At 35.2% G+C, this 27,160-nt stretch overlaps 2 protein-coding genes across 6 annotated transcripts in view; both read right to left on the bottom strand.

Annotated features, from left to right (window-relative positions):
* Positions 1–1,159: 1,159 nt before the first annotated feature.
* Positions 1,160–22,351, bottom strand: LOC108915296 (arrestin domain-containing protein 3). 3 transcript variants are annotated; one of them, XM_018721301.2, is made up of 10 exons: positions 21,837–22,351; positions 21,665–21,789; positions 18,643–18,765; positions 14,355–14,563; positions 8,721–8,903; positions 8,353–8,544; positions 8,161–8,257; positions 7,004–7,162; positions 3,871–3,894; positions 1,160–1,325 (listed from the first exon to the last, which is right to left on the bottom strand). In XM_018721301.2, exons 2-10 carry the CDS (start codon positions 21,768–21,770, stop codon positions 1,282–1,284), a joined length of 1,137 nt encoding a protein of 378 aa, XP_018576817.1. In that variant the 5' UTR covers positions 21,771–21,789; positions 21,837–22,351; the 3' UTR covers positions 1,160–1,281. The 3 variants fall into 3 exon arrangements, with proteins under 3 accessions (XP_018576817.1, XP_018576811.1, XP_018576804.1); XM_018721295.2 differs by having other exon boundaries at positions 21,665–21,780; XM_018721288.1 differs by lacking the exon at positions 21,837–22,351 and having other exon boundaries at positions 21,665–21,830.
* A 445-nt stretch (positions 22,352–22,796) lies between these two features.
* Positions 22,797–27,160, bottom strand: part of LOC111691872 (arrestin domain-containing protein 3-like) — a 14,717-nt gene continuing 10,353 nt past the window's right edge. For all 3 annotated transcript variants that reach the window (XM_023455310.1, XM_023455312.1, XM_023455311.1), the window contains 7 exons: positions 26,204–26,412; positions 25,772–25,954; positions 25,009–25,200; positions 24,854–24,950; positions 24,574–24,768; positions 24,411–24,434; positions 22,797–23,155 (listed from right to left, as the gene is read on the bottom strand). In XM_023455310.1, coding sequence (XP_023311078.1) covers positions 23,109–23,155; positions 24,411–24,434; positions 24,574–24,768; positions 24,854–24,950; positions 25,009–25,200; positions 25,772–25,954; positions 26,204–26,412 — 947 coding nt within the window. In that variant the 3' untranslated portion in view covers positions 22,797–23,108. The remainder of the gene's footprint in view (positions 23,156–24,410; positions 24,435–24,573; positions 24,769–24,853; positions 24,951–25,008; positions 25,201–25,771; positions 25,955–26,203; positions 26,413–27,160) is intronic.

Here is a 27,160-nt window from a genome sequence, read left to right as displayed (position 1 = left end):
TTCTTGTTTAAAAGCGAACCTGTTGCAACAAATTTGTCAATCAGGTGTTTAACGTACTGGTGGTTTACATTTTTTTCAGGATGATTGGCATTAAAAATTCGTGCTGTAGCTTTAGCGCAATCGTGATTTCGATAATAAATTGCAACAATTTCTACTCTTTCCGCGATAGAATAAACCATTTCGAACACACGTTAATACTTTCAATAACGGCTGAAACTAACGATTTCTTGGTCACAAGCAAAAAACACCGACTTTTTTTGTAGTACTGATTTTTTGTTATTTTGAAAAGGTCTGAATTCCTATAAACTTAAGTATCTTCTACTAATAACTATTTTAGTATCTAGTTTTATTTGCTTCAGCTTTTTTATTTCATTTCTGACTTTTTTGTAAACTGATAGACACATCAATAACAATTAGGTAATGCGGTCATGTGTAGTAGATGAAAAACTTATTAGTGGTGGGCATTTGTGTAGAAATTACTACGCGTAAGTTGGTTTGTCATCTTTTCGTTTGTAACCAATAATTCTGTCAAATCTCAACCGATTTCTAAAAACGGTACGTCACTGTATTCGCAATGAAAAGGGCTTTAAAATGATGTGCCACAAGTGGGGTAGTTGCATTTGAAATTTTTAAGTTGGGGTTGCTAGGCATTAGGGGGATGAACATATCGAGTTGGCTTGACTGTCAAAAAAGCTCCCCCCAAGAACAAAAATCGACGGGTCTCCGCGAATTTTGAAATATTATTCGGTTTTCCAATTATAGGGGGGGTCAATTTTTCGTTGGGATACCCTGTATTTTACCAAACACTTTTTCGTGAATTTTTGCTATTTTTGACCTGTATTTTTGAGGTTAGGAAATTCCTGTGATGTGATTGCTCAATTCTGACACCGGATTCGTGCTCAGGAGGCAAAAATACTACGGATAACATATGTCGCATGAAAAGTACAGACAACTTTTTTTGTGTGTGGCTGTGTAATCTTTCTCATAAACTTGTAAAACGAACTATATTACAATAAAACTAAAAAAAAAAAACAGGTTCGAAGTAAGTACAATTCAACCAGTTTCTTATGGTTGGAGAGAGAGAGAGATTGGAGAGCAAGTGAGAGAGAGCGCACTACATATAGAGGAGGAATGGTGGGAGGAAAAATATAATCAGGAAAAAAACGGAAAAAAGTTTTTAATAAAAATTTGTTACTTTAAAGCACAATGTTTATAGAGACGAGGATGTACAGCAACAGAGCATATGTCAGTGAACAAGAACCATTTGTCACGTGGTAGCCATTAACGTTGCGTGTGGGAAACAGCTTCATTATACGAAGGTGGTGCTGAAACGACAAAATTTTTAATTAACTTACTTTAAATTATTTATATTATTGTTAATTTTACATACGAGGTATGTTCAGAAAATAACCAAACTTTTTGAATTACGCGCAATTTATCACAAGACATTTAGTGATATGAGTTGGCAGCATTGCGTTGCGCTTAACATCCTCTGTAACCACATGTTCTTGGATTGTTGATCTCGTTTAGTTTTCGTGATGTTGGTATTTGAATACAACGTGTTTAAGTGTTAGTGACGATTTTTGAGATGTACGGTTTCTATAGGAACTAGAGAAAACTTTCGTGGGAATGGAGCTCATGGAGATAATTCTCTGGATTGTACGCAATGTTACGAATGGTTTTCACGATTTAAAAGTGGTCGTCAGTCAATTCAAGAAGATCCTCGACCAGGAAGGTCTTCCACTTCAAAGATCTGGTGCGTGCAAATCGCTGATTGACTGTCAGAGAAATTGCGAAATTTGTTCCTAGTTCGATGACCCAACAACAGAAAGAAAAGCGTGTGGACGTTTGTCGGCAACTCTGTGAACAACCCAATGACGATAAAACATGCATTCAAAGGATCATAACGGGAGATGAAAGTTGGATTTACGGCCACGACATTGGGACAAAAGTTCAATTATCACAATGGACTGGCAACGGAACACCCCAAGAAAGCACGTCAATCTCGATCCAATGTCAAAGTGATGCTCACTGTTTTTTTCGACATTCATGGAATTGTGCATTTTGAATTCTTGCCTGAAGATGAAACAGTGAACCATGTGTACTATCGAGGCGTTTTATAACGGTTACGTGAAAACTTCCGCAAAAAGTTTCAGCTTTGTCAATTCGTCACTTTTGTTCAAAAACCAGATTACTGTCCTCCCTCGCCCTCCTTACTCGCCAGACCTGGCCCCTTGCGATTTTGTCTTATTTCAGAAATTAAAATCAGTGCTGAAAGGATGCTGTTTTCAGACTATTGATGACATAAAAACAAATTCGTCAAAGACTTCAATGGCCAATTCAAATGAAGAATTGAAGATTGAAGAAGACAAGGACCAATAATGTATGAAATTAATAATAACTTTAAAAATAAGTCAGATTATTTTCTGAACAGGCCTCGTATATCTCTTATTTTATAAATGGCTTCCGTTTCTAGTGACTTTTGCCATATTTTGAGGTTATAACAGATATTTCCAGTAATAATCAACTTAACTTTTAATGTTTTACTATTTTTATAAATATTTTCATATGATTTTAATATTTTAGATTCTTAGTTTATCACGTTTAGTCCATGTAGAGCATTCAAGGCGTTTGTATTTGAAGTCAGCCTTTTTGTTGTACAAATCCGAGTTTGCCTATTTCAAAAACCCATTGGTAAATTCAGGGGAACAACGTACATACAAAAAGAACAAAAAATGACCCGCTATTCGACATATTTTTCCCTGTAACATTGAAAGTAAGTCCCAAATAAAAAAGTAATTCTTTATTGTTTTGTTTATTTAACGATTTCAGATCTCAAAATCTACACAGTAGAATGCTGTCGTATTTGGCGAAAAGGCAAGGGGTTACGATGTAGTTTTTATGTGTGCAAGAGTTTGTCGATTGCATAGAAGATTTCCTGGGGAATAAATAATTGTTTATAGAGTAAAATGTTAAAAAATTTTAAAAAAATTCTAAAAGGTGTAAAAATAGGTATTTTTAGTATTGATCATTGCTTATTATGACAACAAGTAGCTCTAAAAAATTGTGTACCCTTTCTAAACCTTAATTTAAACCCACGGTACGTGATAAACATTGACATTTTCTTAATTAACAATCCTGTCAATCGAAAACCACGAGATCGATCGTTGTAAAATTTTTAGGGTTCAATTGACAAATGTTTTACTATTTGGTCACAAAGTTTCATCAATATTTATAAATATTTACTTATTTTAAAAATTGCTCCAAATATGCATATGATTTTCTGCCATTTTTCTCCCATTGTTAATGCAAAATTGAACTTTTTTGATTTGCAGTTGTTATAAGTTTATAGAAAATCGTCAAATAAACAAAAAATAATGACTTTTTTTTTTTTTATGTTACAGGGAAGAATATGTCAAAAAAGGGGTCATTTTTCGTTTTATTTTTTGTATGTTTGTTGTTCCGCTGAATTTAGCAAAGGTTTTTTGGAATAGGCATACTCAGATTCTTATTCTACATCATATTTGGGATTTTTCTGCACAATAATATAGATTACTTCAAACACAAACGCCAAAGCCTACTTTTACTGCTCTGCCGTCTGGACTATTTATAAGTACATAGACAAATATTGGGAATTTGCCACTTTATGGTAATTTTTCAACATCTTCATACGCTACAAATATTTTAATAACTTTCTACATAAATTTAATATTTCCTTAGATTTATACTTCGCATATATTTCAATATCCCGTATATTTCCACATTTTTTAATATATAATTTGTATTTTTTTCAACTAAGACCTTATTTCAATAAATTTTCTTTATTTTCAAAAATGAAGACGTTTGTTTTAAGAAAAAATAGGTACTTACGTAACTCAGAGGGCCCGAAATCATCTGAAAAATACAGATTTCTATGTTAAAAATAAAATTCCATAAAAAAAGGCGTAGATCCAAAAATTGCATTTTGTATACCTGACCATCTTAAATACTGTTATTCCTCTATTTATTGTAACAAATCTACAATGTAGTATGTGGCCTAGTATCAGGTTAGCTTTAGGGTAGATTACTATTCAATAATAAAAATACCCCAGTGCCAAAATAGGCAGTAGAGTCATAAGTAAATCAAAATACAATTTTTAGTATTTCTTGATCCGATAAAGTTATTGTGTATACAGGGTGTCTCATAATTAGCTGCCAACCCTGAACAGGCCGATTCTATGATCAAAACTAAGTAAAAAAGTTCATATGAACATGGGTCCGGAAATGCTTCCTAAGGGCACAGGGACCCATTGAAGAGGGAGGAATGGAAATCATTTTTTTGCAATATCTCTCAATCGCGTTGTGATAAATGAATGAAATTTGGTATACACAGCTAAATTTTGATGAGCAATTTGATGGACTAATCCATTTATTTCCACAAGGTCCATTGGGGTGGGTACGGGGGGGCCCTTGGTACTTTGCGTGTGTAACTTTTTCATCTTTGACTTTTTAACAAATTGGACAGCAAATTCCGTTTTCCCGAACTGTTTTACGTTAAAAAGGTACTCTTGTTTCAAATCGTTATCTTTAACGGTTTCTGAGAAAATCGCTCTTGAATTAATCCCACTTTGGTCAATTTCATAGTAATTTAAACAAAAAAAATTTTTTTGTTTAAATTTAATCTAATTTTAATAAAAAAATAATAATAAAAAATTAAATTAAATAAAAATTAATCCTTTAAATGGAAAAGAGAGGAAAGGAAAATTATTATTATTTTTTTTTGTTTAAATTACTATGAAATTGACCAAAGTGGGATTAATTCAAGAGCGATTTTCTCAGAAACCGTTAAAGATAACGATTTGAAACAAGAGTACCTTTTTAACGTAAAACAGTTCGGGAAAACGGAATTTGCTGTCCAATTTGTTAAAAAGTCAAAGATGAAAAAGTTACACACGCAAAGTACCAAGGGCCCCCCCGTACCCACCCCAATGGACCTTGTGGAAATAAATGGATTAGTCCATCAAATTGCTCATCAAAATTTAGCTGTGTATACCAAATTTCATTCATTTATCACAACGCGATTGAGAGATATTGCAAAAAAATTATTTCCATTCCTCCCTCTTCAATGGGTCCTTGTGCCCTTAGGAAACATTTCCGGACCCATGTTCATATGAACTTTTTTACTTAGTTTTGATCATAGAATCGGCCTGTTCAGGGTTGGCAGCTAATTATGAGACACCCTGTATACTCTGCATGGAATTACAGTAACGTTGACTTGAAATAATAAATTAATATACCAAAGTGAGCGAAAATTTGTAGAATAATCCAGATTTTACTAAAATCGACAATCTATTTTTAATAGTTTTTTGAACCCCCTGAAATGAGACGCCTATGAAGTTATATTCCCCGCACCCCTTACCCGTCGCACGGATCTATACGTTGGAAGCGAATCAGTGCCTACATACACATACAGGGTGTTAATGAACTTACGTCAAAAATTTAAAGGGGTCAAAAAGGAGCAAAAACTGAGTTAACTTATTTCACAAACTTGTATCGCAAGTTTAAGGTCATAGAGAAAAAATCTAATTAAAAATGTGTTTAAAACTGGTTTGGAACTGCTGAAATACACGTATTTTATCGCGGCGACGAGTTTGTAGGTTTCTTATGGAGCGAGATTGTATTTGAAAGTCAGTTTGTAATACATTGTTGTAGTGATTGCTGTGCTGTCTTTCGAGAGTACATTTAATTGCCGTATTTCCAAGTTTTCTTTTGAAAATGGCACATTTATTTAGCAATCGCTAATATTATGATATGCTCATAATTTATGGCGAAACAAACGAAAATGCCCACAGAGCTTGTCAAGTGTACCGTGCAAGATATCCTGAACGACGTGCCCCCGCACCGCGGACATTTGTTGCTGTAGCGCAAAGATTTTTGGACACCGGTGAAGTACAACCACGTCGAGGTCGCGACAGTGGCCCAGGGCGACCACTAAGAATCTTAAATGTCGATTTTAGATCTCGTCGAAAAAGATCCGCATCGTAGCACCAGAAATATCACACAGCAAGTAAATATTTCCCATCCTGTTGTCTGGCAGACATTACGAGAAGCTCACTTGTACCCATTTCATATTTAAGCGCTTACTCCTGACGATTTTCCACTACGTCGAGGTTTTTGCGAATGGCTGCTTCAGGAACATGCAAGAAATCATCAATTTACAGCGCAAATGCTTGTTACAGATGAAGCATGTTTCAGTCGAAATGGTGTACATAACGTCCACAACACTCACCACTGGACTATCGAAAATCCACACGAAATACGTCACGGTGCCTTTCAGCAACAGTTTTCAATGAACACGTGGGCCGGTATCGTTAATGACACTTTAATAGGACCTTTTGAATTGCCTAGACGCTTAGACGGTGCTTCATATCTAGATTTTTTGCAAAATCGCTTGCCGGAGTTATTAGAAGACGTGCGATTAAATGCCCCCGCCCACTTTCTTCGCAGAGTGCGCGTCTTTCTAAACATTACTTTTCCCGATCGCTGGATAGGCCGCGGCAGCCTAGTTAGATGCACCGCCCCCCTCACCCCTTTAAACTTCTTCTTGTGGGGATACGTGAAAGGCGTTGTGTATTTCACGGAAGTTCCTGACATCGACCAACTGCGACATCGTATTGCCGAAGCTTTTAATACGATTCTAGCGGACGTGTCAATGTTGCAACGCATGCGAGCGAATTGGATACATAGCGCTGAAGCTTCTTACCATTTTTCTTTTGGTATCGAACCTCCTTAAGCTACACCCCTTAGTCGGCGACATTACAATTTCTCATGAGCTAAATATCTGAATTCCAATTTAAAATAACCTGTATTTGTATAAATAGTTTTTTTTTCAATATTTCATGCATACCCGTAATTGGTGAACTTCCGCCCAATAAAGGCAAGGTTTAAGTCTATCCAAGGGTGTGGGAGGAAGGGGACAACGTGCAGACCACACAACTACAAAGTAAGATTAACTGAACGTTACCTGCCGCCTCTTTCTTGGGAGGAGCCGAGGGCCCGCCCTCTGAGGGAGGAGCGCTGGGCGCGGCAGTCGCCTCTTGCGGGTTGATGAAGCCTATTGGTCCAGGCGCATATGGGGGTATGTCTGCTGCGGTATCAGGTGGGTGTTTTTTTGGTTCATGCCCTAGTAAACAAAATATATTAAATTTAATTGGTCTGAATAAAAGATGTTGGAATAGATGGAGATAAAGAGAAAGGGTGCTATGCTGTTTTCCGGGACTTGGTGACTTAGGTGAGAAAATACATATATATTAAAAGCTGTAGGTTACTCTCGCTCTCACACTAGGCCGCGAAAATGGGCGTACGGTATTATCAAAGGCTCTCCTCGCGAGCCGCGCAGCGGCTAGCTGAGGGGTCCGAAGGGCCTCTCTGTCCTTTCTTTGTCCCAACGTCGTATTTTGAAGGCGATCTGTTCACGCCTTCTATGTGAAATTTCCACTTTAAAAATAGTCCTCGCCGAAAATTGGCTTTTTTCGGTGGAAGAGAGATACCTGAAGTATATCCGATATTTAAAGAGAGATGGAGACAAACGTCAGTGAAGACGTCTAAATAAATTTTGTCATTTGACGCGTTTTGCCGGACGATTGCACGGTGACTCGTTATATTGCCGTTAGGCATCGGTTGCGATCTTTTACAGACGCAACATTGGCAATAAAACTTGATTTGAACATTTTCAATTTTCTGTTTACATTCGCGGAGAACCAAGGTTTGAAATAACCCGTGCAGGCTCCACGCAGCGTTAGATCGCCGTAGGTCATTTTGTAAACTCACGACTGCGAAGCCGCAGGTCCGGGGTTCGAATCGCGGGAGGGGCCATTTTTTCTTTTTTTTTTTGGAAAATGTTATATTATTTACAAACCCACATAGAAAACACCGCGGAGCGGTGCTCGGGGCTCGAGAGCCAAAGGCCCGAGAGAAGGTCAAGTCCGCATAGCGGACTTGCCTACCTTTCTAGTTATTATTTAAAACAGACTTGTACACTAAGTTATAAACAACTACGTATATAATGTACTGGATGGTGGCAGTACTATATAACCTAACTTTATCCTCTTAAATCTATGGTGTAAACCCTAACAAGAAATATTATTCAAAAGGGTAAATCAATGAGTATAAAAAAATCACCTAGATTTTGATTAAACCCGTCAATGGGTATGTGACCTATGGTAACATACGCAACCGCCTTCAGATTGGTGTGACATCCTGGTAGTACCGCAGTTACCTAAAAATTCAAGACACTTTAACTGGCACTTTATGCGTTTAAGGTTAAAAAAACGGTTACAGATTATTTTTGTGGGTGTGAAAGCATTAACTCGCCTCTAGTTTGGTTTTCTGACTGAAGAGTACGCATTGTTCGAAATTGGGCACCTGGGCAGACTGAGGAATTTCTAAATTAAGATCGTAAGACCGCTGTCCGTGTGCCCCTACACCTGTATCACTGTTAGTTGCTAGCAACTCGGAGTTGCTCTTACTTTCGTCTCTTGGATGAGTTACCATGGACTTAACTTCCTGAAAAAAGAACAGAAGTTGGACAGGACTTGAACAAAGTCACCTGAAAGGGGTAAGTAGACTTTTATGTATCATTGTATGTCTTCTATGGTAATTGTTGAGTTTTTTTCATGCGTAGCAAACACTTTTAATGACAGATTGAATCTAACTAGAGAAAAATACAGAAATTAACTTACCATTTTCAACTTAACTCTGACGCTCTCAATACTTTTGTTGGACATATTGGTTATATCCACCCTCATTTTTGCCACTTCCCCCACCACAAAAGCTTCTTTCTGTAGATGTACTTCCATGGTTATGGGACCACTTGTGCAACACCAACAACATACGTCCTTATCAACAGAGTAAGAGCTTGGTTCCTAGTGAATAATAAACAAATTAGGTTGTCCAAGATCTTATTTCACTTTTTAATAGTGTGTTAATGCACAAACAACTAAGCCAAGAGGAATTTGCCTTTGAGATAAGAAATTAAAAAGATTGGCTTTCAATCTACTTCACTCTTGATCGATAATAACGTTCCTGTTTTTAAATTTGAGAAAATAAACTTATTATGTCCACGCGTTACTATGAAAACATGCTATCTCACACAAAAGTAAGTTTGACTAGAAATTTAAGTTGCCTGCATTGACGTTGAAATGCACAGTGAATGATTGAAACCGTGCATTTATGATAAGCTTATATATTTTTCAAAGAGTAAGGAATATTTTTATACAGGTACACTGTTTATTAAGTTACTGTTATAAACGACAAAATTGTTAATTAAAACAAATAGAATAATAAAATTATTCGATTTTTTTAATACAAGTTTGCTTTGATATAAAAATTAATAGCACACTCTTATCTGATTTATAGTCACTACCCTTGATACACTTTTTTTTTCACAAAATCTGGGATGCACAATTTATTCAGAATATAATTTTACATGCCTAATGCGGACTCTAACGAGACTGCTATAAAAAGGATTATATAGTGGACCAGACTAGGCCCCAAACTCCGGGTCTGAATCCTTCTTACTGCACCTCAATAAAAATAAATGGCTTCTCAAAGGTACGGTAGCCGCGTGCTTGCATAGACTTTGGAAATGGAATGCGACTCTTTTATTACCGGTACTTTATGATCTGCTGGATATCGATGCGACGGGCGCAGAGCATATGATATGCACGTGCACATTTCCGCGGTTCCCCATGCACACATGTTTACCGTACATATCATTTAAGTTTATACATTATACCTATTTATATTCTGGTTATTATGTTAACTCTTTAATGAAATTTTATGAATAAATTATGTTTTTCTACAAATTGTTGCATCTTGTTCTTATTTGAAAAGTAACGATTGTAAAAACCGTATTTCACAAAAAAACTGAAAAATTTTTAATATTTTTAATTATGCATTTACAAATAGTACAATAGTACAATATACATACAGTTATAGCTTCTCTACATGGGCATATTGTCCAGGTAAGAACGATTCGGACCCGGGATTTGGAGCCTAGCCTGGTCCACTATAATCCTTTTTATTGCAGTCTCCTTGGAGTCCGAATAAGGCATATAAAATTATTTTTAGAATACAAGAAACAATATGGCTATAAATCAGATAAGAGTGCGCTATTAATAGTCTAACCTAATTACACTTCGAGAAAAAAAAATTGTTACCTGAACTTTTATAAGTGAAAATGGTAAAAGGGCTTATAGTAAACCTAAAAAAAATAAATGCGTGAGCAGGGGTGGTGGAGGGTTGATTTGGGGGGTTGTAAAGTTGTGAAAAATTGTATCTTTGGGATTTCTGGCGAAAGTTGACGTCAAACAAAAAAGTATCTAATACAAAAGTTGTAGATCATGCAAAAATCTACAACTTTTGTAGAAGTCACTTTTTAAGATAACCTCAAAATTTCCGAGAAAAATGCGAATAACTGTTTTCTTTCTGATTTTTCGTTTTTTATTTCTCATGTCCGCAAAAATAATTTAATTTTAACGCAACATGGTGAAAGTATACCTTTCTGTGTCCTTAAATAACCACACATTTTTTAGATAATAAAAATCATGAAATTTCTGAGATTCATTTTTTCCGGTCTAAAACACTTTTTTTTCAAAGAAAAATTCTACTTAGAAAAATCATCGTACAGAGTTCTCCCGGTAATCATTTTTTTCGTTTTGACATATTCTTTTTGGTGAAATAAAAAAGTCTGTAATCACAGTTCAAAAACGTGCTCAAATATTCAAAAAAAAAAAAAATTACTTGCAACAATGAATTTTTCAGCAATTGTTGATAATTTGTTTAAATTGAAAAACATTCAAAAACTGATTACACCTTTCAATTCTACGGAAAAGAATTAAAAAAAAACTGTGTCATTCTTTGACCCAAAACTTTATTTTTGTGCAGTATTGCTATAAACATCTAAGTCGAATTACAAATGTACAAATGATAAATTATCTTTGGATTATTTGAGATTTCAGCAATACAAAGTATTAACTGCAAAGTCTACTGTCGACGCGAAAACCGAAAACCCGAAATTTTGCAAAATCGTTTTATTTTTTTCTGGCTTTATTTGACAACGAATTTTAAAATAAATTGCATATTTACATTGCCACTTTTTTCACTCTATCCAATGGCGTCAACATTTTTGCAATCCGACGTTTCGTCTTCGAGGGGTCATCATCAGATTAATTTTTTTAAATATGTCGCTGCTTTTTATGACAAAATCTAGTCATTTTTAATTACGATTACAATAGTAATGATATTACTATTGTAATCGCTTAAAAAGGTTTTTAGCTATCATTTACAATTTTTCCTGAGTACGGTTTGAACGCTTTCAAAATATTTATTGAAGGAAGTCATAACAGTATAAAAGTCAATACAGCACAAAATGTCCAACAATTTTTTCTAATCAATAATTTAAAAAGTTGTGCCTAATAAAAAAATAATACGAATTTATGAAATATTTTATTGGATATTTTGTGCGGTATTGACTTTTATTCTGTTCCAATAGATATTTTGAAAGCGTTCAAAGCCGTACTCAGGAAAAATTTTAAATGATAGCTAAAATAAGCTAAAAACTTTTTAAGCGATTACAATAGTAATATCCTCTAATTCAGAATTAAAAATGACTAGATTTTGTTATAAAAATAGCAGCGACGTATTTGAAAAAATTAATCGGATGATGGCCCCTCGAAGACGAAACGTCGGATTGCAAAAATGTTGATGCCATTGTATAGAGCGAAAAACGTGACATTGTAAGTATGCAATTTATTTTAAAAATCGTTTTCAAATAAAGCCAGAAAAAAATTAAACAATTTTGCAAAATTTCGTTTTTCCGGATATCTCCGGAACTACCCGGAATTTTAAAACTTTCTAGACGGCATATTGTTAGGTATAAAAAACACAACTTTTTTTCTAATCTGAGCCACCCCGTATCACCGTTTCCTGGATCCTAATGCTATCCCATTCTTATCTTGGACACACTGTATATTTATGAATTCATCAAAATTTTAAAAAAATAAGTACACTAATAGATCCTACGGAAAAAAAATATTATCTATTTTATTTATTCACTATTCGACTTATGTTTACAGCAATACTGCAGTACAAAATTAATGTTTTGGGCCAAATTATGACAGTTTTTTTTTTATTTTTTCCGTACAATTGAATGGTGTAATCAGTTTTTGATTTTTTTTTTAAATTAGATAAATTATCAACAATTACTGAAAAATTTATTGTTGTAAGTCATTTTTTATATATTTTTTTTGCATTTTTGAGCATGTTTTTGAACTGTGATTACAGATTTTTTTATTTCACCAAAAAGTATATGTCAAACCGAAAAAAATTATCACCGCAGAACTCTGTACGATGATTTTCTAAGTAGAATTTTTCTTTGTGTTTCCGACCGGAAAAAATGAATATCTCGGAAACTTCTTGATTTTTTTATCTAAAAAAAAATGTGGTTATTTAAGATACAGAAAGGTATACTTTCACCAAGTTTCGTCAAAATTAAATTATTTTTGCGGAAATGAGAAATAAAAATCGAAAAATCAGAAAAAACTTGTCTCGCATTTTTCCCGGAAATGTTGAGGTTATCTTATAAAGTTGTAGATTTTTGCATGATCTAGGTATAACTTTTGTATTGGATACTTTTTTGTTTGACGTCGACTTTCGTCAGAAATCCCNCGAAACGTCGGATTGCAAAAATGTTGATGCCATTGTATAGAGCGAAAAACGTGACATTGTAAGTATGCAATTTATTTTAAAAATCGTTTTCAAATAAAGCCAGAAAAAATCAAACAATTTTGCAAAATTTCGTTTTTCCGGATATCTCCGGAACTACCCGGAATTTTAAAACTTTCTAGACGGCATATTGTTAGGTATAAAAAACACAACTTTTTTTCTAATCTGAGCCACACCGTATCTCTTACCGTTTCCTGGATCCTAATGTTATCCCATTCTTATCTTGGACACACTGTATATCTATGAATTCATCAAAATTAAAAAAAAATAAGTACACTAATAGATCCTACGGAAAAAAATATTATCTATTTTATTTATTCACTATTCGACTTATGTTTACAGCAGTATTGCTGTACAAAAATATTGTTTTGGGCCAAACAATGACAGTTTTTTTTTTATTTTTTCCGTACAATTGAATGGTGTAATCAGTTTTTGATATTTTTTTAAATTAGATAAATTATCAACAATTACTGAAAAATTTATTGTTGTGTCATTTTTATTTATATTTTTTTGCATTTTTGAGATGTTTTTGAACTGTGATTACAGATTTTTTTATTTCACCAAAAAGTATGTGTCAAAACGAAAAAAATGATCACCGGCAGAACTCTGTACGATGATTTTCGAAGTAGAATTTTTCTTTGAGTTTCCGACCGGAAAAAATGAATATCTCGGAAACTTCTTGATTTTTTTATCTAAAAAAAATGTGGTTATTTAAGATACAGAAAGGTATACTTTCACCAAGTTTCGTCAAAATTAAATTATTTTTGCGGAAATGAGAAATAAAAATCGAAAAATCAGAAAAAACTCGCATTTTTTCCGGAAATGTTGAGGTTATCTTATAAAGTTGTAGATTTTTGCATGATCTAGGTATAACTTTTGTATTGGATACTTTTTTGTTTGACGTCGACTTTCGTCAGAAATCCCAATGATACAATTTTCAACAAGAACTTTTCAACCCTCCAAATCAACCCTCCGCCGCCCACTTATAAAAATCCAGGTAACAATTTTCTTTTTTTCCCTCTAAATTAGTTATTTCGATCGGCCTATAATTTTTTTATCAAAGTAAACTTATATGAAAAAAATCGAATAATTTTTAGTAATAATAAACATTGCATTTTTATATATTAAGGTATCCACTATTTTTTATAATTTGCTCTTTCAAAAAACCTCGACTAATGTACGTGTTGCAGCATACTGCATATTATTCTATTTTTTTAATTAACAATTTTGTCGTTTATAACAGTGTAACTTAACAAAATTAATAGAAAAATGTTGAATGAAAAAAATAAAATAAACAGTGTAACTGAACATAAGTATTCCTTACTTTTTGAAAAGTATATTATATAAGTTTATTATAAGCGCACGGTTTCAATCATTCCATGTGCATTTCAACGCCAATGCAGCCAACTTAAATTTTTAGTCAAACTTACTTTTGTGTAAGATAGCATGTATTTACTTAAAGATCTGAGCTAGCATGTTTTACAAGCTTAATTTACAAGCTTAATTTGAGGTAGCATGTTTTCCCAAGTACAATAACATGTTTTCGTAGTAACGTGTTGATGTGTTAACTGTTAATTTAGTTTACTTACCAACCAAAGTGCTTCCCTCATCTGATTCAAGTTTATAGGGGAGGCTACAATGACCTCTATCGAATCAGTGTAATCAAATCTGTAAGGCCTGTCAACTTTAACTTTCAGGATAAAGGTTACTCCTCCATAATGTCCTTGGTATGTGCTGGGAAGGTTGTGGGGTAGTTGGAAGGTGAAAGGGTACTCGTATCTACCAGGTCCTATATCACCTAAAGCCAAATGAAACACGAAGTTAAGTAATAAAATTAACACTCTTCCTAATTACTTAAATGGAAAGTGTGGAAATTCACGCACTAATGGACAAAAGAGACTCTCTTATAATTTATAACATACAATTTTTCGTAATAGAGATAATAGTGTATGCAACACCTGTAGGTATAGAGTACCTATCGCTCAAGGGACTGGCAAAAGTTCCATTCGTAAAAAAACGTACGTTTTGAGAAACATCGCTCTCATCCCCATAAGAACCTCTCAATCCGAAGATGAGGCCTCCATTTAGCCCTGGCATGGTTTGAAATCACTGGCTGTGACCTTCCGATCCTCGATTTTGTCAGATGAGTATTTTCCAAGTCTGTTCTCTATAGCCCTTCACAAAAATATTATCTCTCTATAATTATTTCAAGGAAAACCCATTTATACGGAACCTTGGACATACTAAGAGAAGTACTGAATAAGGCCATTTGTCGACAACTGAATTTATGACCGGCTCGCCCAGTGCGGCGGTGTTTGTGCCGCGTTTGCCCAGATGCTCGTTCTTCAACTGGACGACCAGACCTGTATATGGGTATGGCTAAATAAATATGGGAACAAGTTTTTCAAATATTTCAATGCAGAGTTGTTGCGTCAGCGACCGAACCTGGTACCTACTGTCAATCTCTTGGTTCTTTAATTGAGATTTTGATATTTCGGATNCGGGCACTCGCCCAGGATATGCAGAGAAGTTTCATCCGCCGATTCACATCCTCGGCAGACTGGACTGTCTACAAGCTTTAGCTTATGTAGATGTTTCCTAAAGTGACAGTGTCCCGTTATGACTCCCGTCACTCTCCTGGGCTGGATTCTGTTCAAGCTCAGTAGATCATTGGCTCTTTCCTTCGAAGGATATTCCATGAGCTCCTTAGAATGGCTATGTCCTGGCCTTGAAGTCCATTATTGCCTGTGTTCTGTCTCAGTCCATTTGCCAAGAGCCTGCCTGACCACACTGGTAGATGTGCCACGGAAGGGCTCCGGGCCAATGAACTCTGTCTAGCAAGTTCATCCGCTTTGTCATTTCCACAAATGCCTTTGTGCCATGGCGCCCAACACAGTCTGACTGTATTGTTGGTGGCCAGTTCAGTCAGCATTTGTAAACAATCCTACACCAGTTTTGAACTTATCTTGTGTTCGTCTAAAGCTTTAATTTGCAGCTTGACTATCAGAGAATATATATATGAGTTTACGTTTATAACCTCTACTTACATTCTCTGCCAGACACGCCATTATCGCGAAAATTTCTGCTTGGAATACGGTAGGGAACTCCCCCAGACTAGCTTGCACTCCATCTGGGTCTGAGTCCATATATTCCTGCACCCGTCCTTCTGGTCATTTTGCAGCCATCTGTAAACCATACTAGGCTCCACCTTTCCAGGGTATTAAACCTTTCCTCCCATTTGCTTTGATCGTCTATTCGAGTCTCAAATGGCTTGTGGAAGTGAAACCTTGCAACCATCTTGTCAGATACCATCCCAAAAGTTGATTCCGACATAGATGTGTCTATGATCCTGGAATGGGAACTACCCCTCCAGTCGTAGATATGCTGAGTAGATATGCTGCTAGCCGCGCTTCTCTTTCCACCACTTTATGCAGCGGTGGTAGATTTAGCATGACTTCTAGTGCAGCTGTCGGGGTCGATGCCATCGCCCCCGTTATACCTAAACAGGCCAATCTCTGAATTCTATTCAGTTTTTCCCTCACTGTGGTCTGTTGTGTTTTTTTCCACCATACCACAGCTCCGTAGAGAATCCTAGGTCTTACTATCGACGTATACAACCAGTATGACATCTTTGGTTTCAGTCACCAGGTGCTCCCAATAAGGCGTCGGCATACACACAATGCTTACTCCTTACTCACGACTTTTTGCAAGTGCGCATTCCAGGTAAGCTTATTATCCAGTATCACTCCTAGATATTTTACTTCCCTGGAAAGCCTAATGCTCCTTTCCCCTATTATAAGAGTCCAATTAAATTCCTTCTCCTGGTGAAGGGTACTACGACCGTTTTGTCAGGGTTTACTGACAGTGCCTGCCCCTTACACCAGTCATCTATCCATTTCAAAGCCTCTTTCATGAATTCTGAAACGATAATATTATGTTTCCCGACTATGAGAACGACTAAGTCGTCCGCATAGCCTTCTGTATAAAATCGGCCTACCTTGAACATACTAAGAGAAGTACTGAATAAGACCATTTGTCGACAACTGAATTTATGACCGGCTCGCCCAGTGCGGCGGTGTTTGTGCCGCGTTTGCCCAGGTGCTCATTCTTCAACTGGACGACCAGACCTGTATATGGGTATGGCTAAATAAATATGGGAACAAGTTTTTCAAATATTTCAATGCAGAGTTGTTGCGTCAGCGACCGAACCTGGTACCTACTGTCAATCTCTTGGTTCTTTAATTGAGATTTTGATATTTCGGATTGCACTTAAAATTTCCATGCCAAATAATTTCAAAATATATACTTTAATGACCTCTAGAAGACCTCAAGGGAAACAACGAACCTCGGATTCGGATTCAGCGACCTCAAAAACATATGCATGCATTTTTTCAGATTTTTCCGATGGTTTTTTCTCCACATGACCTTCAAATGACCTTGGACCTGACCTTATGGAGGTTAACTGACCTCAGATTCCGATTCGCTGACCTCGGAAACATGAGTGTAATTTTTTTCAGGTTTTTCGATTCGTACTTAACATATTTATCGCAAAAACACTTCAAAATGATCTCGAAATTACCTTGAATTACCTCTAGGATAGATCCCAAGTGTAATGCAACGCAGGATTCGGATTCAGCGACCTCAAAAACATATGCACCAATTTTTTCAGATTTTTCCGATGGTTTTTTCACCACTTGACCTTCAAATGACCTTGAACCTTTCATCGTAATCAACGACCCCAAGAACCTTAGTAGCACCTAACCGGTTCCGACGTTCTGCGTAGATCAAATGTTGACCTGTGTAATTAATCTTCAGTTTCAGTGTATATTCTGAAGAAGAGGACGATATGTCATTCGAAATGTCAACGACTTATACAAACACTTTATCTTATCATATAAATGTTTAAATATACAAACAATTCTTTTCGGAATTCTTTTATCAAAATAAATTCAAATATTAATTATATTCATAATAGACATTTTGTTAGTAATCTTTGAGCAGTTTCATATATTTTTTTTGATCAGGAATTTTATTTTAGCTGTTATAATATTTATGTGCCCCTTTTGTATGCAACTTTTTACTGAGGCCAATGAATTTTCGCTAACCAGTAGTGATTTTTTTTCTAGGCGTAAAATTTTGTTTGTTAAAAATAATAAATAATTCTTTTGTAGGTGCTGTGTTATTTATAATAAGCAGCATATACAGGGTGATTCACAACTTATCCAAAAAAAATTGGGAATAGATGCATCATGAAAAATTAACTCACTATCGTAAAAAAAATTGTAAAATCCTTATAGTTTCCGAGAAACAATTATTGAAATTGTAGTAATTTTAACCCTTATATCGCTGGGCTACTGTATAGTCTCTAACGTCATTCGCCTTCTCTCCACGTGGCACCAGGCGATTCCGAATGCTGAAATCCGATTTTAGTATTAACGTTTTTGCGATAGTGTTTACATTAGTTTTTAAAATGTTATGGTATTTGCGTTGGGTGAAGCATGACAATATTTGTATTAGTTCGTAGAGACGGACCCAAATGTGTTTACACGTCTTGGAAACAGTTTAAACATCAAGTATGTCAAGTTATTTTATTAATAATTTTATCATATTAATTAATAATAAATAGTGGCAAAAGCAGTTGAATTTGCCGATATAAAATAGGTGTTATAAAATTTTATTTATTTCTTTCCTTGGGAAAGAAGTTCATTAAATTTTTTGTCCGTTCATTTTTTATTACTCTTTTCCGCCGTGTGTATTTTTAATTCATTTTCGCACTGCCCTTTTTGATTTTTTTTTATAAAATTATAATTGTAAGTCCCCTGTACATTCAACAAAATTTTTTTGGATAAGTTCTGAATCACCCTGTATCTTTCTTACCTTCTCCGTGTAGGGAATTTTCAACGTACAAAAATCTATTATGTCCCTTGCAATGGACGGTTTTCTTTTTTCTACGTCGTGTCCAAGCGTTACGTTCGTCCCCCTTCAGCTTCAGTATTATACCTAAATTTAGATATAGTTCAAAGAAATGTGTACTAGTAATTAAGGTCTCTGGGGTGCTATAAGGATAATAACGCGCAAAGGTCCATCATTATCCTATGACACCCTTGGTGTCTTCATCGTTTAATGTCCTGCTAGTCTGTTATTTAATTCGATTTTTTTTTTATACACGGAGACTTATAAATATGTACAAATATATTAACTGCGGATATAATTGGCGATGTAAGCAAGTCAAATTTCTTTCTTCCTATTTCATGTAAAAATATAAAGATGTAAGAGTCACCCCGTAGTTGATCTTTCCTTCAGAATAGACAAATTATTATGTTACGCATAAATACCACAGTCAAAGCTTTTTGATTCGTAACATTTTCGCAAAAAAGCTATTAATTTATTTCTCGTTTAATATACAGAGTGCCCCAAAAAGACACGAAGGTAGATGGACAGAGGGACGATAAGTACAGACTAACAAGCAAACCAACAGGTGTGCAGGTAAAAATGCAATCAGGTAAACAGACAAAAGTAGGCAGGTGAGCATTCGTAATAACTTTTTCCAATTTTTTTTTTTTAACTTTCAAACGCTTGAACATGAGGTGATAGAGGTCAACCGACATCGGATTCAGACTTAGCGACCCGAAAAACTTATGTATGTTTTTAAGGATTTTTCAACCACCTTTTCTTAGCTTGAACTTCAAATGACCTTGAACCTGACGTGATAGAGCTTAACCGAATACAGTCAATATTCATCTAAACATATATGTGATGGACAAATATCCAAATGGTAGCTGATTAGGTAGCTGTCAAGATCATACTAATAGTTTATGTGTTTGTGTTTTTTAGAAAAATGAGTTTAACCTTCAAGTAACCTGTAAGATTCTTAAAAAATTGTTTGATCCAGATTCTGACATAAAAAATAGCGCATTTCATGACCTCAGTTTGACCTTGCGACTTGTGACGAAGGAGATCAAGTTCAATGCCGCCTACAAGTTTTGTGTGAAACATCTTTGACGTGTTAGTCAAAAAAATTTAGTTTGACCTTCAAGTGACCCGCGAGGACAAACAGGAAAATTTTTCTGACCTAATCTGAACATTCGGACATAAAATTTGGCGCCCTCTCGATTGTTGGTATAAAAAAGGGTATTCCATTTAATATTTTCGCGTTGGCCTTGAAAAGTATGGTCAAGGTCGCCAGCATATTGGTCTATTCTTAGAATAAAGTGATGATTACAAAATAATAGACTAGTAGGACATTAAATAGATACACAGCCACACAGAAAAAAGTTGTCTGTACTTTTCATGCGACATATGTTATTCGTAGTGTTTTTGCCTCCCGATCACAAATCCGGTGTCAGAATTGAGTTATCACATCACAGGAATTTCCAAACCTCAAAAAAACAGGTCAAAAATAGCAAAAATTCGCGAAATATGCTAGGAAAAATATTATTTTTTTCTATATTCAAATTCATTTTATATAGTTAAGACTCCGAACGTGAATCCGCGGTCAGAATTGATGGTTCTTTTTCTAACCTCAAAAAAACGGGTCAATTAAGGTCAGATATCACGAATTTTCAAAAAAAATAACATCCGCGCCAAATTTGGTATAAGGGGATTTTCGGGGTCGCTGATAACAGATCCGAGGTCAATTCTGCAAAATTCAAGATGGCGGATCCAATATGGCCGACCAAATTTTCAAAAAAGCACATTCGCGCCAAATTTAGTAAACGGGGGTTTTCGGGGTCGCTGATCACGGATTCGCGCCAAATTTAATATATGGGGAGTCGCTAATCACGGATCCGAGGTCAATTCTGCAAAATTCAAGATGGCGGATCCAAGATGGCCGACCAATTTTTAAAAAAATTACACATTCGCTTCAAATTTGGTATACGGGGGTTTTCGGGGTCGCTGATCAGGGATCCGAAGTCAATTCTGTAAAATTCAAAATGACGGATCCAAGATGGCCTACCAAATTTTCAAAAAATAAGATTCGCGCCAAATTTGGTATACGGGGGTTTTCGAGGTCAGAATTGCGAAATTAATTTTCTAATATTTTTATTTACTCTATAACCTGAGTACCCAATCATGTTTTAATTGTAATTGTAATTGTTTATTGACAATTTTATATACAAAAAGTACATGTTGTGTCACAAATATAAATAAAATATAAAAAAATATAAAACGAAGACAGTAAGTAAATATGTAAAATTTATTTAAATATCAATTTAACCTTCCTTTTTCGGCTACATCTTGTTCTTCTGTCTGAAAAAGATCTATTCACGGGTTTTCTGCCTAATCTCAGGTAATAAAGTACATAGGTAATTGATTAAATTTTTAAAAACGAATTTTGTAAATCTGATCTCGGATCTGTGATCAGTGACCCTGAAAACCCCCATTTACCCAATTTGACGCGAATGTTATTTTTCAAAATTTGGTCGGCCATCTTGGATCCGCCATCTTGAATTTTGCAAAATTGACCTCGGATCCGTGATCAGCGACCCCGAAAACCCCCGTATACCAAATTTGGCGCGAATGTTATTTTTTTGAAAATTCGTGATATCTGACCTTTTTTTTTGAGGTTAGAAAATGAACCATCAATTCTGACCACGGATTTACGTTCGGCGGAGTCTTACCATATAAATGAAGGTTTGAATATAGAAAAAAAAAATGTTTCTATTTTTCCTATCACTTTTTAGTTAATTTTTGCTATTTTTGACCTGTTTTTTAAGGTTAGAATATTCCTGTGATGTGATAGCTCAATTATGATACCAGACTCGTGATCAATAGGTAAAAATACTACGGATATGTCACATGAAAAGTACAGACAACTTTTTTTGCAATACTTTTCATGCAATCCGGTGTTTGTTAGATACCAAAATTCACTTTGTTTATAATTTAAATGAATGTTTACCTCTGATATTTATCGATTCATCGAATGAACAAATCACTTTTCCCATGATAGAGTCTCCCGGGTAATACTGCCCCTGGTAGTTGTCCAGTTGGATGTCACAAGACATTTTCTAAACGCTGGAAAGTCTTTAAAATATTTAAACAACCACACACATTAATCTGTATATCCTAACCTACGTTAATAATGACCTTGAACGAAAAATCGCTTATGTCACTAACATTAAACGAGATCTATTTAAAAAATTATTAAAACTCAAAGTATGACATTAAAAGAAAAATTAAACCACTGGCAACACTGCTTTAATGTATACACTCAATGGCATTACTCTTTTTTTTATGAACAACAACTTTAATAAAAACAAATGCACAAGTAGTCCGTCCTTCATACGATGTATTTGCATTAAACACCACTCAACACTTTTACTTTTAAAACAAATTGAGTTTCGGACCTTTAGGTAATTAATTGTATTCCTAATATACGCATATGTATCGATATGCCACAAATGCGCGTAAAACTGAATGGAACTTGGCAAATGAGCTTGTCGAAGCGTCGGACGATTTTATTTTATTATTTCGCGCACGGATCAAAACCCACGATATAAATAACAATTCTATAAAGTAGGCAGTGCGTTTTAAAAACTTTATCTTATCTCTCTAAATCATTGTCTAGAAATCAACCTTGATGCCAGGAACTGTCTATGTTACGTAGTAAATGAAAATAATCGCTAACAGATGTCGAATACTGGAAGTCGAGATTTTAGTACCTACGGTATTTTTCGCGGTGGGTTTCAGCCAATCACGTATTGACAGCATGCTACTGAATTGGTTATGTAAAATGTATTCTGTGTTGCCTAATTAAAAAATGTTAGCTGATACAATCAATATACAAGATTAAAATCGGAGTAGTCTCTGAAATATGTCTAATGTCTCGTCATCGTGGGACACTCTGTATTATAATTAGGTACAGCAGACGTGAGGAGAATACTTTATTTTTCCACAATTCTCTATGTAGACAAATGAATATTTCTCTTGCAATGTTGCCACGTTTCTTAAAATTCATGAAAACAATTAGGAGATATAAAAAACTTATATTTACATTTATTGTTATATACAAAATCTTGCTTACAAATCTACACCTAAATAAAATTTATATAAAATTATATTTAATTTATATAACTAAGGGACTAGAAGAATTATTTATTTTTATCAACCAAAAACTGGTTAAAAAGCTCTGACAAGTAAACTGTGTTCTTTAATATTATGTTTAACTAAAACCTCATGAAAAGAAATCCAATATTTGTAATCATAGGTCAATCAAAATGGAAAACATCGGTCATATGGTCCAATAATCACCAATGTTATTCCTAACTGCATCTTGTCTCTTTCCACCTCAATGACTTCGTAAAGTTGAAAATAATAAAATGCATTGGCAGTCAACACTGTCCTCATTGTTTTGCTGCATATGGTACAGCTTCGCTATAGGAAGGTGGTGCTGAAACAATAATGTCAACTTAAAGCATTGAACAATAATTCCACTACTGAAAAATACTAGTCCAGTCGGCAGAGGCCGAAAGTTACTGTTGGTGACATTTCCTTGATAACTCGGAAATAACTACACAGGAATACTTTAAATTATGAGTACATTAACATGCTAATTTTCTGACAAAGTATTTTATCAGGAAAAAAGTTATTAACTATTTAATCGTGCAAAAAATTTGTTTTAGTAGTTTTCTTTAAATAACTCAACGGGATGACTCTGTACGAAAAAATGCTTAGGACATGATTTTGTTCGTAATAAAAATAGCTACAAAATGGTGGTGGTCCGATTACGAAATTTGCAATAACAAAGCTGTGAAATTGAAAAACGGCTTTGTTATTGCAAATTTCGTAATCGGACCACCGCCATTTTGTAGCTATTTTTATTATGAACAAAATCATGTTCTAAGCATTTTTTCGTACAAAGTCATCCCGCCGAGCTATTTAAAGAAAACTACTAAAAACAATTTTTTTCACGATTAAATTGTTAACTTTTTTCCTGATAAAATACTTTGTCAGCAAATTAGCCTGTTATTGTACTCATCGTTTAAAATAAGCCTGTGTTTTTTTCGGATTATCGAGGTTTAACACAGGCCGAACCTCTACCAACTGGACTATACGGGGTTAATGAACTTATGACAAAAACTTAAAGGGGTGAAAAAGAAGCAAAAACTGAGTTAACTGATGTCACAAAGTTGTATCAGAAGTTTAAGGTCATAGAGAAAAGAGCTAATTAAAAATGTGTTTAAAACTGTTTGGAACTGCTGAAATACAAGTATTTTATCGCAGCGAGTAAATTCTGTAATACTTTTTACGAATTTGTAAGTTGCTTATGAAGCCGGAATGCATTCGAAAGTCAGTTTGTAATACATTGTTGTAGTGACTGCTGTGCTGTTTTTCGAGAGTCACTGTGACATCGTATTGCCAAAGCTTGTAACACGATTCGAGAGGACGTGGCAATGTTGCAACCCGTGCGAGCGAATTGGATACGTCGCGCTGAAGCTTGTGTGCAAGCAAATGGTGGGTACATCGAACATCTATGAAAATCAGCAGTCATCAAAAGGTTTCACTCAACACAATTCGTGTATTTACCTCATTTTGACACAATGTACATGTGGCAAAAATATTTGGCATAAGTTCTTTAACCCTTTATATTGAAGTTTCAATTACGACTATTTATATTCGAAACCATGAATTAAAGAAATACTTACGCGACTCTGGGGACCAGGGATCATCTGAAAATAGATATTTCCTTAATAAAATAATCATAAAAAACATATTAACACGATTAGGGACATCACAAAAGCCAAACGGCAGAGCAGTAAATTCATCCGACCACAGTATTCCTACATTAAGCATATATCAAAGCATTACCTGATCCTTGTATAGGAAGCTCATTCCCTCCCATCCCAATTTTGGAAAGTCCGCCCTCCGAGGGAGGAGCGCTGGGTCCAGCACCAACCCCTTGCTGCGCGACGGACCCCGCTGGAGTGGAAATTCCCTCACGAATGGTCGGATGCGAATTTGGCGGGTAAATATTAGGTGGGTATGTGCTTGGTAAATACTGCCCTGTTAAAAAAACGAGGAAATTAATAATGCGAATTCAACTGATTTAAGCTACGATAAGCAGTAGCAAATCCATTTTCTTTGTTACCTGGGTTCTGTGACGAACCAAGGATCGGCACGTGACCCATGGTGATGTAAGTCTCGACGTCCATGTTGGAATGAACTCCCGGTATAACTGCGGTTACCTAAAAATTCAAACCATACTTTTAGTTCTTTGTTCCCCCTGTAACTTGTCTAACTCACTTTTAACTTGGTCTTCTGACTGAAGAGCTGGCAAATGCTAAAATTGGGCACTTGTGTGGTATCGAGAATCTTCAGACCGAAATTGTAGGTTCTCTCCGCATGTGCACCAACACCTGTGTCGCTTTGCATCGCTAAGATCACAGAGTCGTACCTGCAGTCATGCCTCGGGTACGTGACCATAGATTGAATTTTCTGAAAAGAAGAGAATTGGTTAAGGTCATTGAACCAAGTTATGTGGTGAGGTTAAAAATGCTGTTACTGCCGTCTAACACAGCTGCATTTGGCCACTGGGCAATAAATCTTAGCTGTTGACAAGTGGTTGACAAATGGCACAGCAGTGCAGTGCAGTAATGCGGAATTTGGTGTGATTCAGGTAAATTTAATTTATTATAGGCACCTTATATTACAATTGCCAAAGGGATAAATAATATTATTACAATATGGCATTTTGGAGACCTTTTGAAAAGGAACAAAACGAAATTTACCATCAATATAATAAAATTGTTTGAGGACATAAATAATTAAAATATGTAGTTGGCCAAATGAACGTATAGAAATTTTCTACACATTATATGCATATTATTATAATTTTTTACCTTTAGCAGAAAACTTTTTTAGGGACGCCTATGAAAGTCATTAAATTTTATTGCCAGGCGTTTTTTTACATGTTCAACTGACTTCGGAAAGACTATACTTAGTCTATTAAATGACACATGGAAAGGTTATATGATTAAGTTTAAGGAAATATGTCGGATTAACTTACCATGCTCAGTTTAACATTGACCCCCTCAATATTTTCGTTGGACATATTAGATATATCCACCCTGATATTAGCTACTTCCCCCACCACAAACGCTTCTTTCTCTAGATGCACTGCCATGGTTATGGGACCACTAGCGCAACAGCAGCAGCATATGGTTTTATCAACGGAATAAGCGACTGGTTCCTGGTAAATATCAAATAAATTAGACTTTACTTCTGGAAGAGTATTAAATTATAAGTTCTCTTAGTGTATTGTCAATATTATAATATTGCTACATTAGGATAATTTTTTTATTGTAACAGTATGTGAAATTTTGGTTTGATGTACTTGTAATTCTACTGTTTACTATTTTGACGCATGCTGATTTACGGTGAATGTAGACATAATGCTACAGCCGCAGAACAAACAACGTCTAGTAATATGGTTTCTTACCAGCTGGATTAAGCCTCTCATATGATTGAAGTCTATGAGGGAAGCTACTATGATCTGTATGGTGTCCTTATAGTTCATATTGAAGGACCTGTCGACATTGGCGGTGAGCGTAAAAAAGATCCCTCCATAGTGACCCTGGTAGGTACCAGGAATATTAGAGGGCAGTTGGAAGGTGAAGGGTAATTCGAATCTGCCTGGCCCCAAAGTTCCTGAAATTGTAATATGTCAAATTACTACAAGATAGTATCAGCATCAGTAATCCTTACGTTTGCTTTTGTTAAGGTTTATTTCCTTTTAAAACAAAGGTCTGAGTAAATGGAGTGAAACCCTTTTAGTTACCATAAAATTACACAAAATTTTAGTTAATTCAGACAGATCCAGTAAGCGATGGTCAACAACTTATCAATGATGACGATAGAAAAAGAACTATTACAAAGTCTTAGTGCCAAGGCCCGGTCTGGCTCTTTTAGGGGCCGTCGGGAAAAATAGAAATCGGGGCCTATTTGGTTTTGTCTGTTATTAGGGTGCATATCGACTCTCCCAAGGAAAACTGTCGAATCTCAAATTTAGTTATACTGATTGTGAGGTAATTGCATCCGAATAGTTGAGAAAATAATATTGTTCGTTATTTTTTTATTACTAAAGCTAAATCGTTCTTCTTTAACAAAGTAATTATTGTTTAGGTCTTAATTAATTATTGAAGAATGATCTAAATAACATAGTTTAGGATAATAATTTTGAATGAGTTACTACAGTTTTCGTCGTCAAAATTTTTATTGAGAAACAACTTGCTACATTAATAAGGTACAGAAAAATTAAACATTTTCTATTTTTAGATAAAAAAATAATTGTTAATAATCAATAATGACATAAAAGGAAAATTTATTACGATTCAGAGTCAGAGTCATCTTCTTGGTCAATATTACTTTCTTCCTGGTGGTCAGTCTTACTAGCAGG

Source organism: Anoplophora glabripennis, unplaced genomic scaffold (genome assembly GCF_000390285.2).
Source record: "Anoplophora glabripennis isolate ALB-LARVAE unplaced genomic scaffold, Agla_2.0 scaffold155, whole genome shotgun sequence".
In the NCBI taxonomy this organism is placed as follows: Eukaryota; Metazoa; Arthropoda; class Insecta; order Coleoptera; family Cerambycidae; genus Anoplophora; species Anoplophora glabripennis.
The sequence above is the reverse complement of the archived record's forward strand: the minus strand, read 5'-3'. Positions and strand labels throughout refer to the sequence as shown.

Bases quoted from the DNA above. Each gene is read 5' to 3' on its own strand.
- LOC108915296 (XM_018721301.2), bottom strand. From the start codon at position 21,770: ATGTCTTGTGACATCCAACTGGACAACTACCAGGGGCAGTATTACCCG. The intron at 18,766-21,664 runs GTAAACATTCAT...ATCTAAATTTAG, and splicing joins TGAATCGATAAATATCAGAG to GTATAATACTGAAGCTGAAG. The intron at 8,545-8,720 runs GTAAGTTAATTT...TTCTTTTTTCAG, and splicing joins TCAGAGTTAAGTTGAAAATG to GAAGTTAAGTCCATGGTAAC.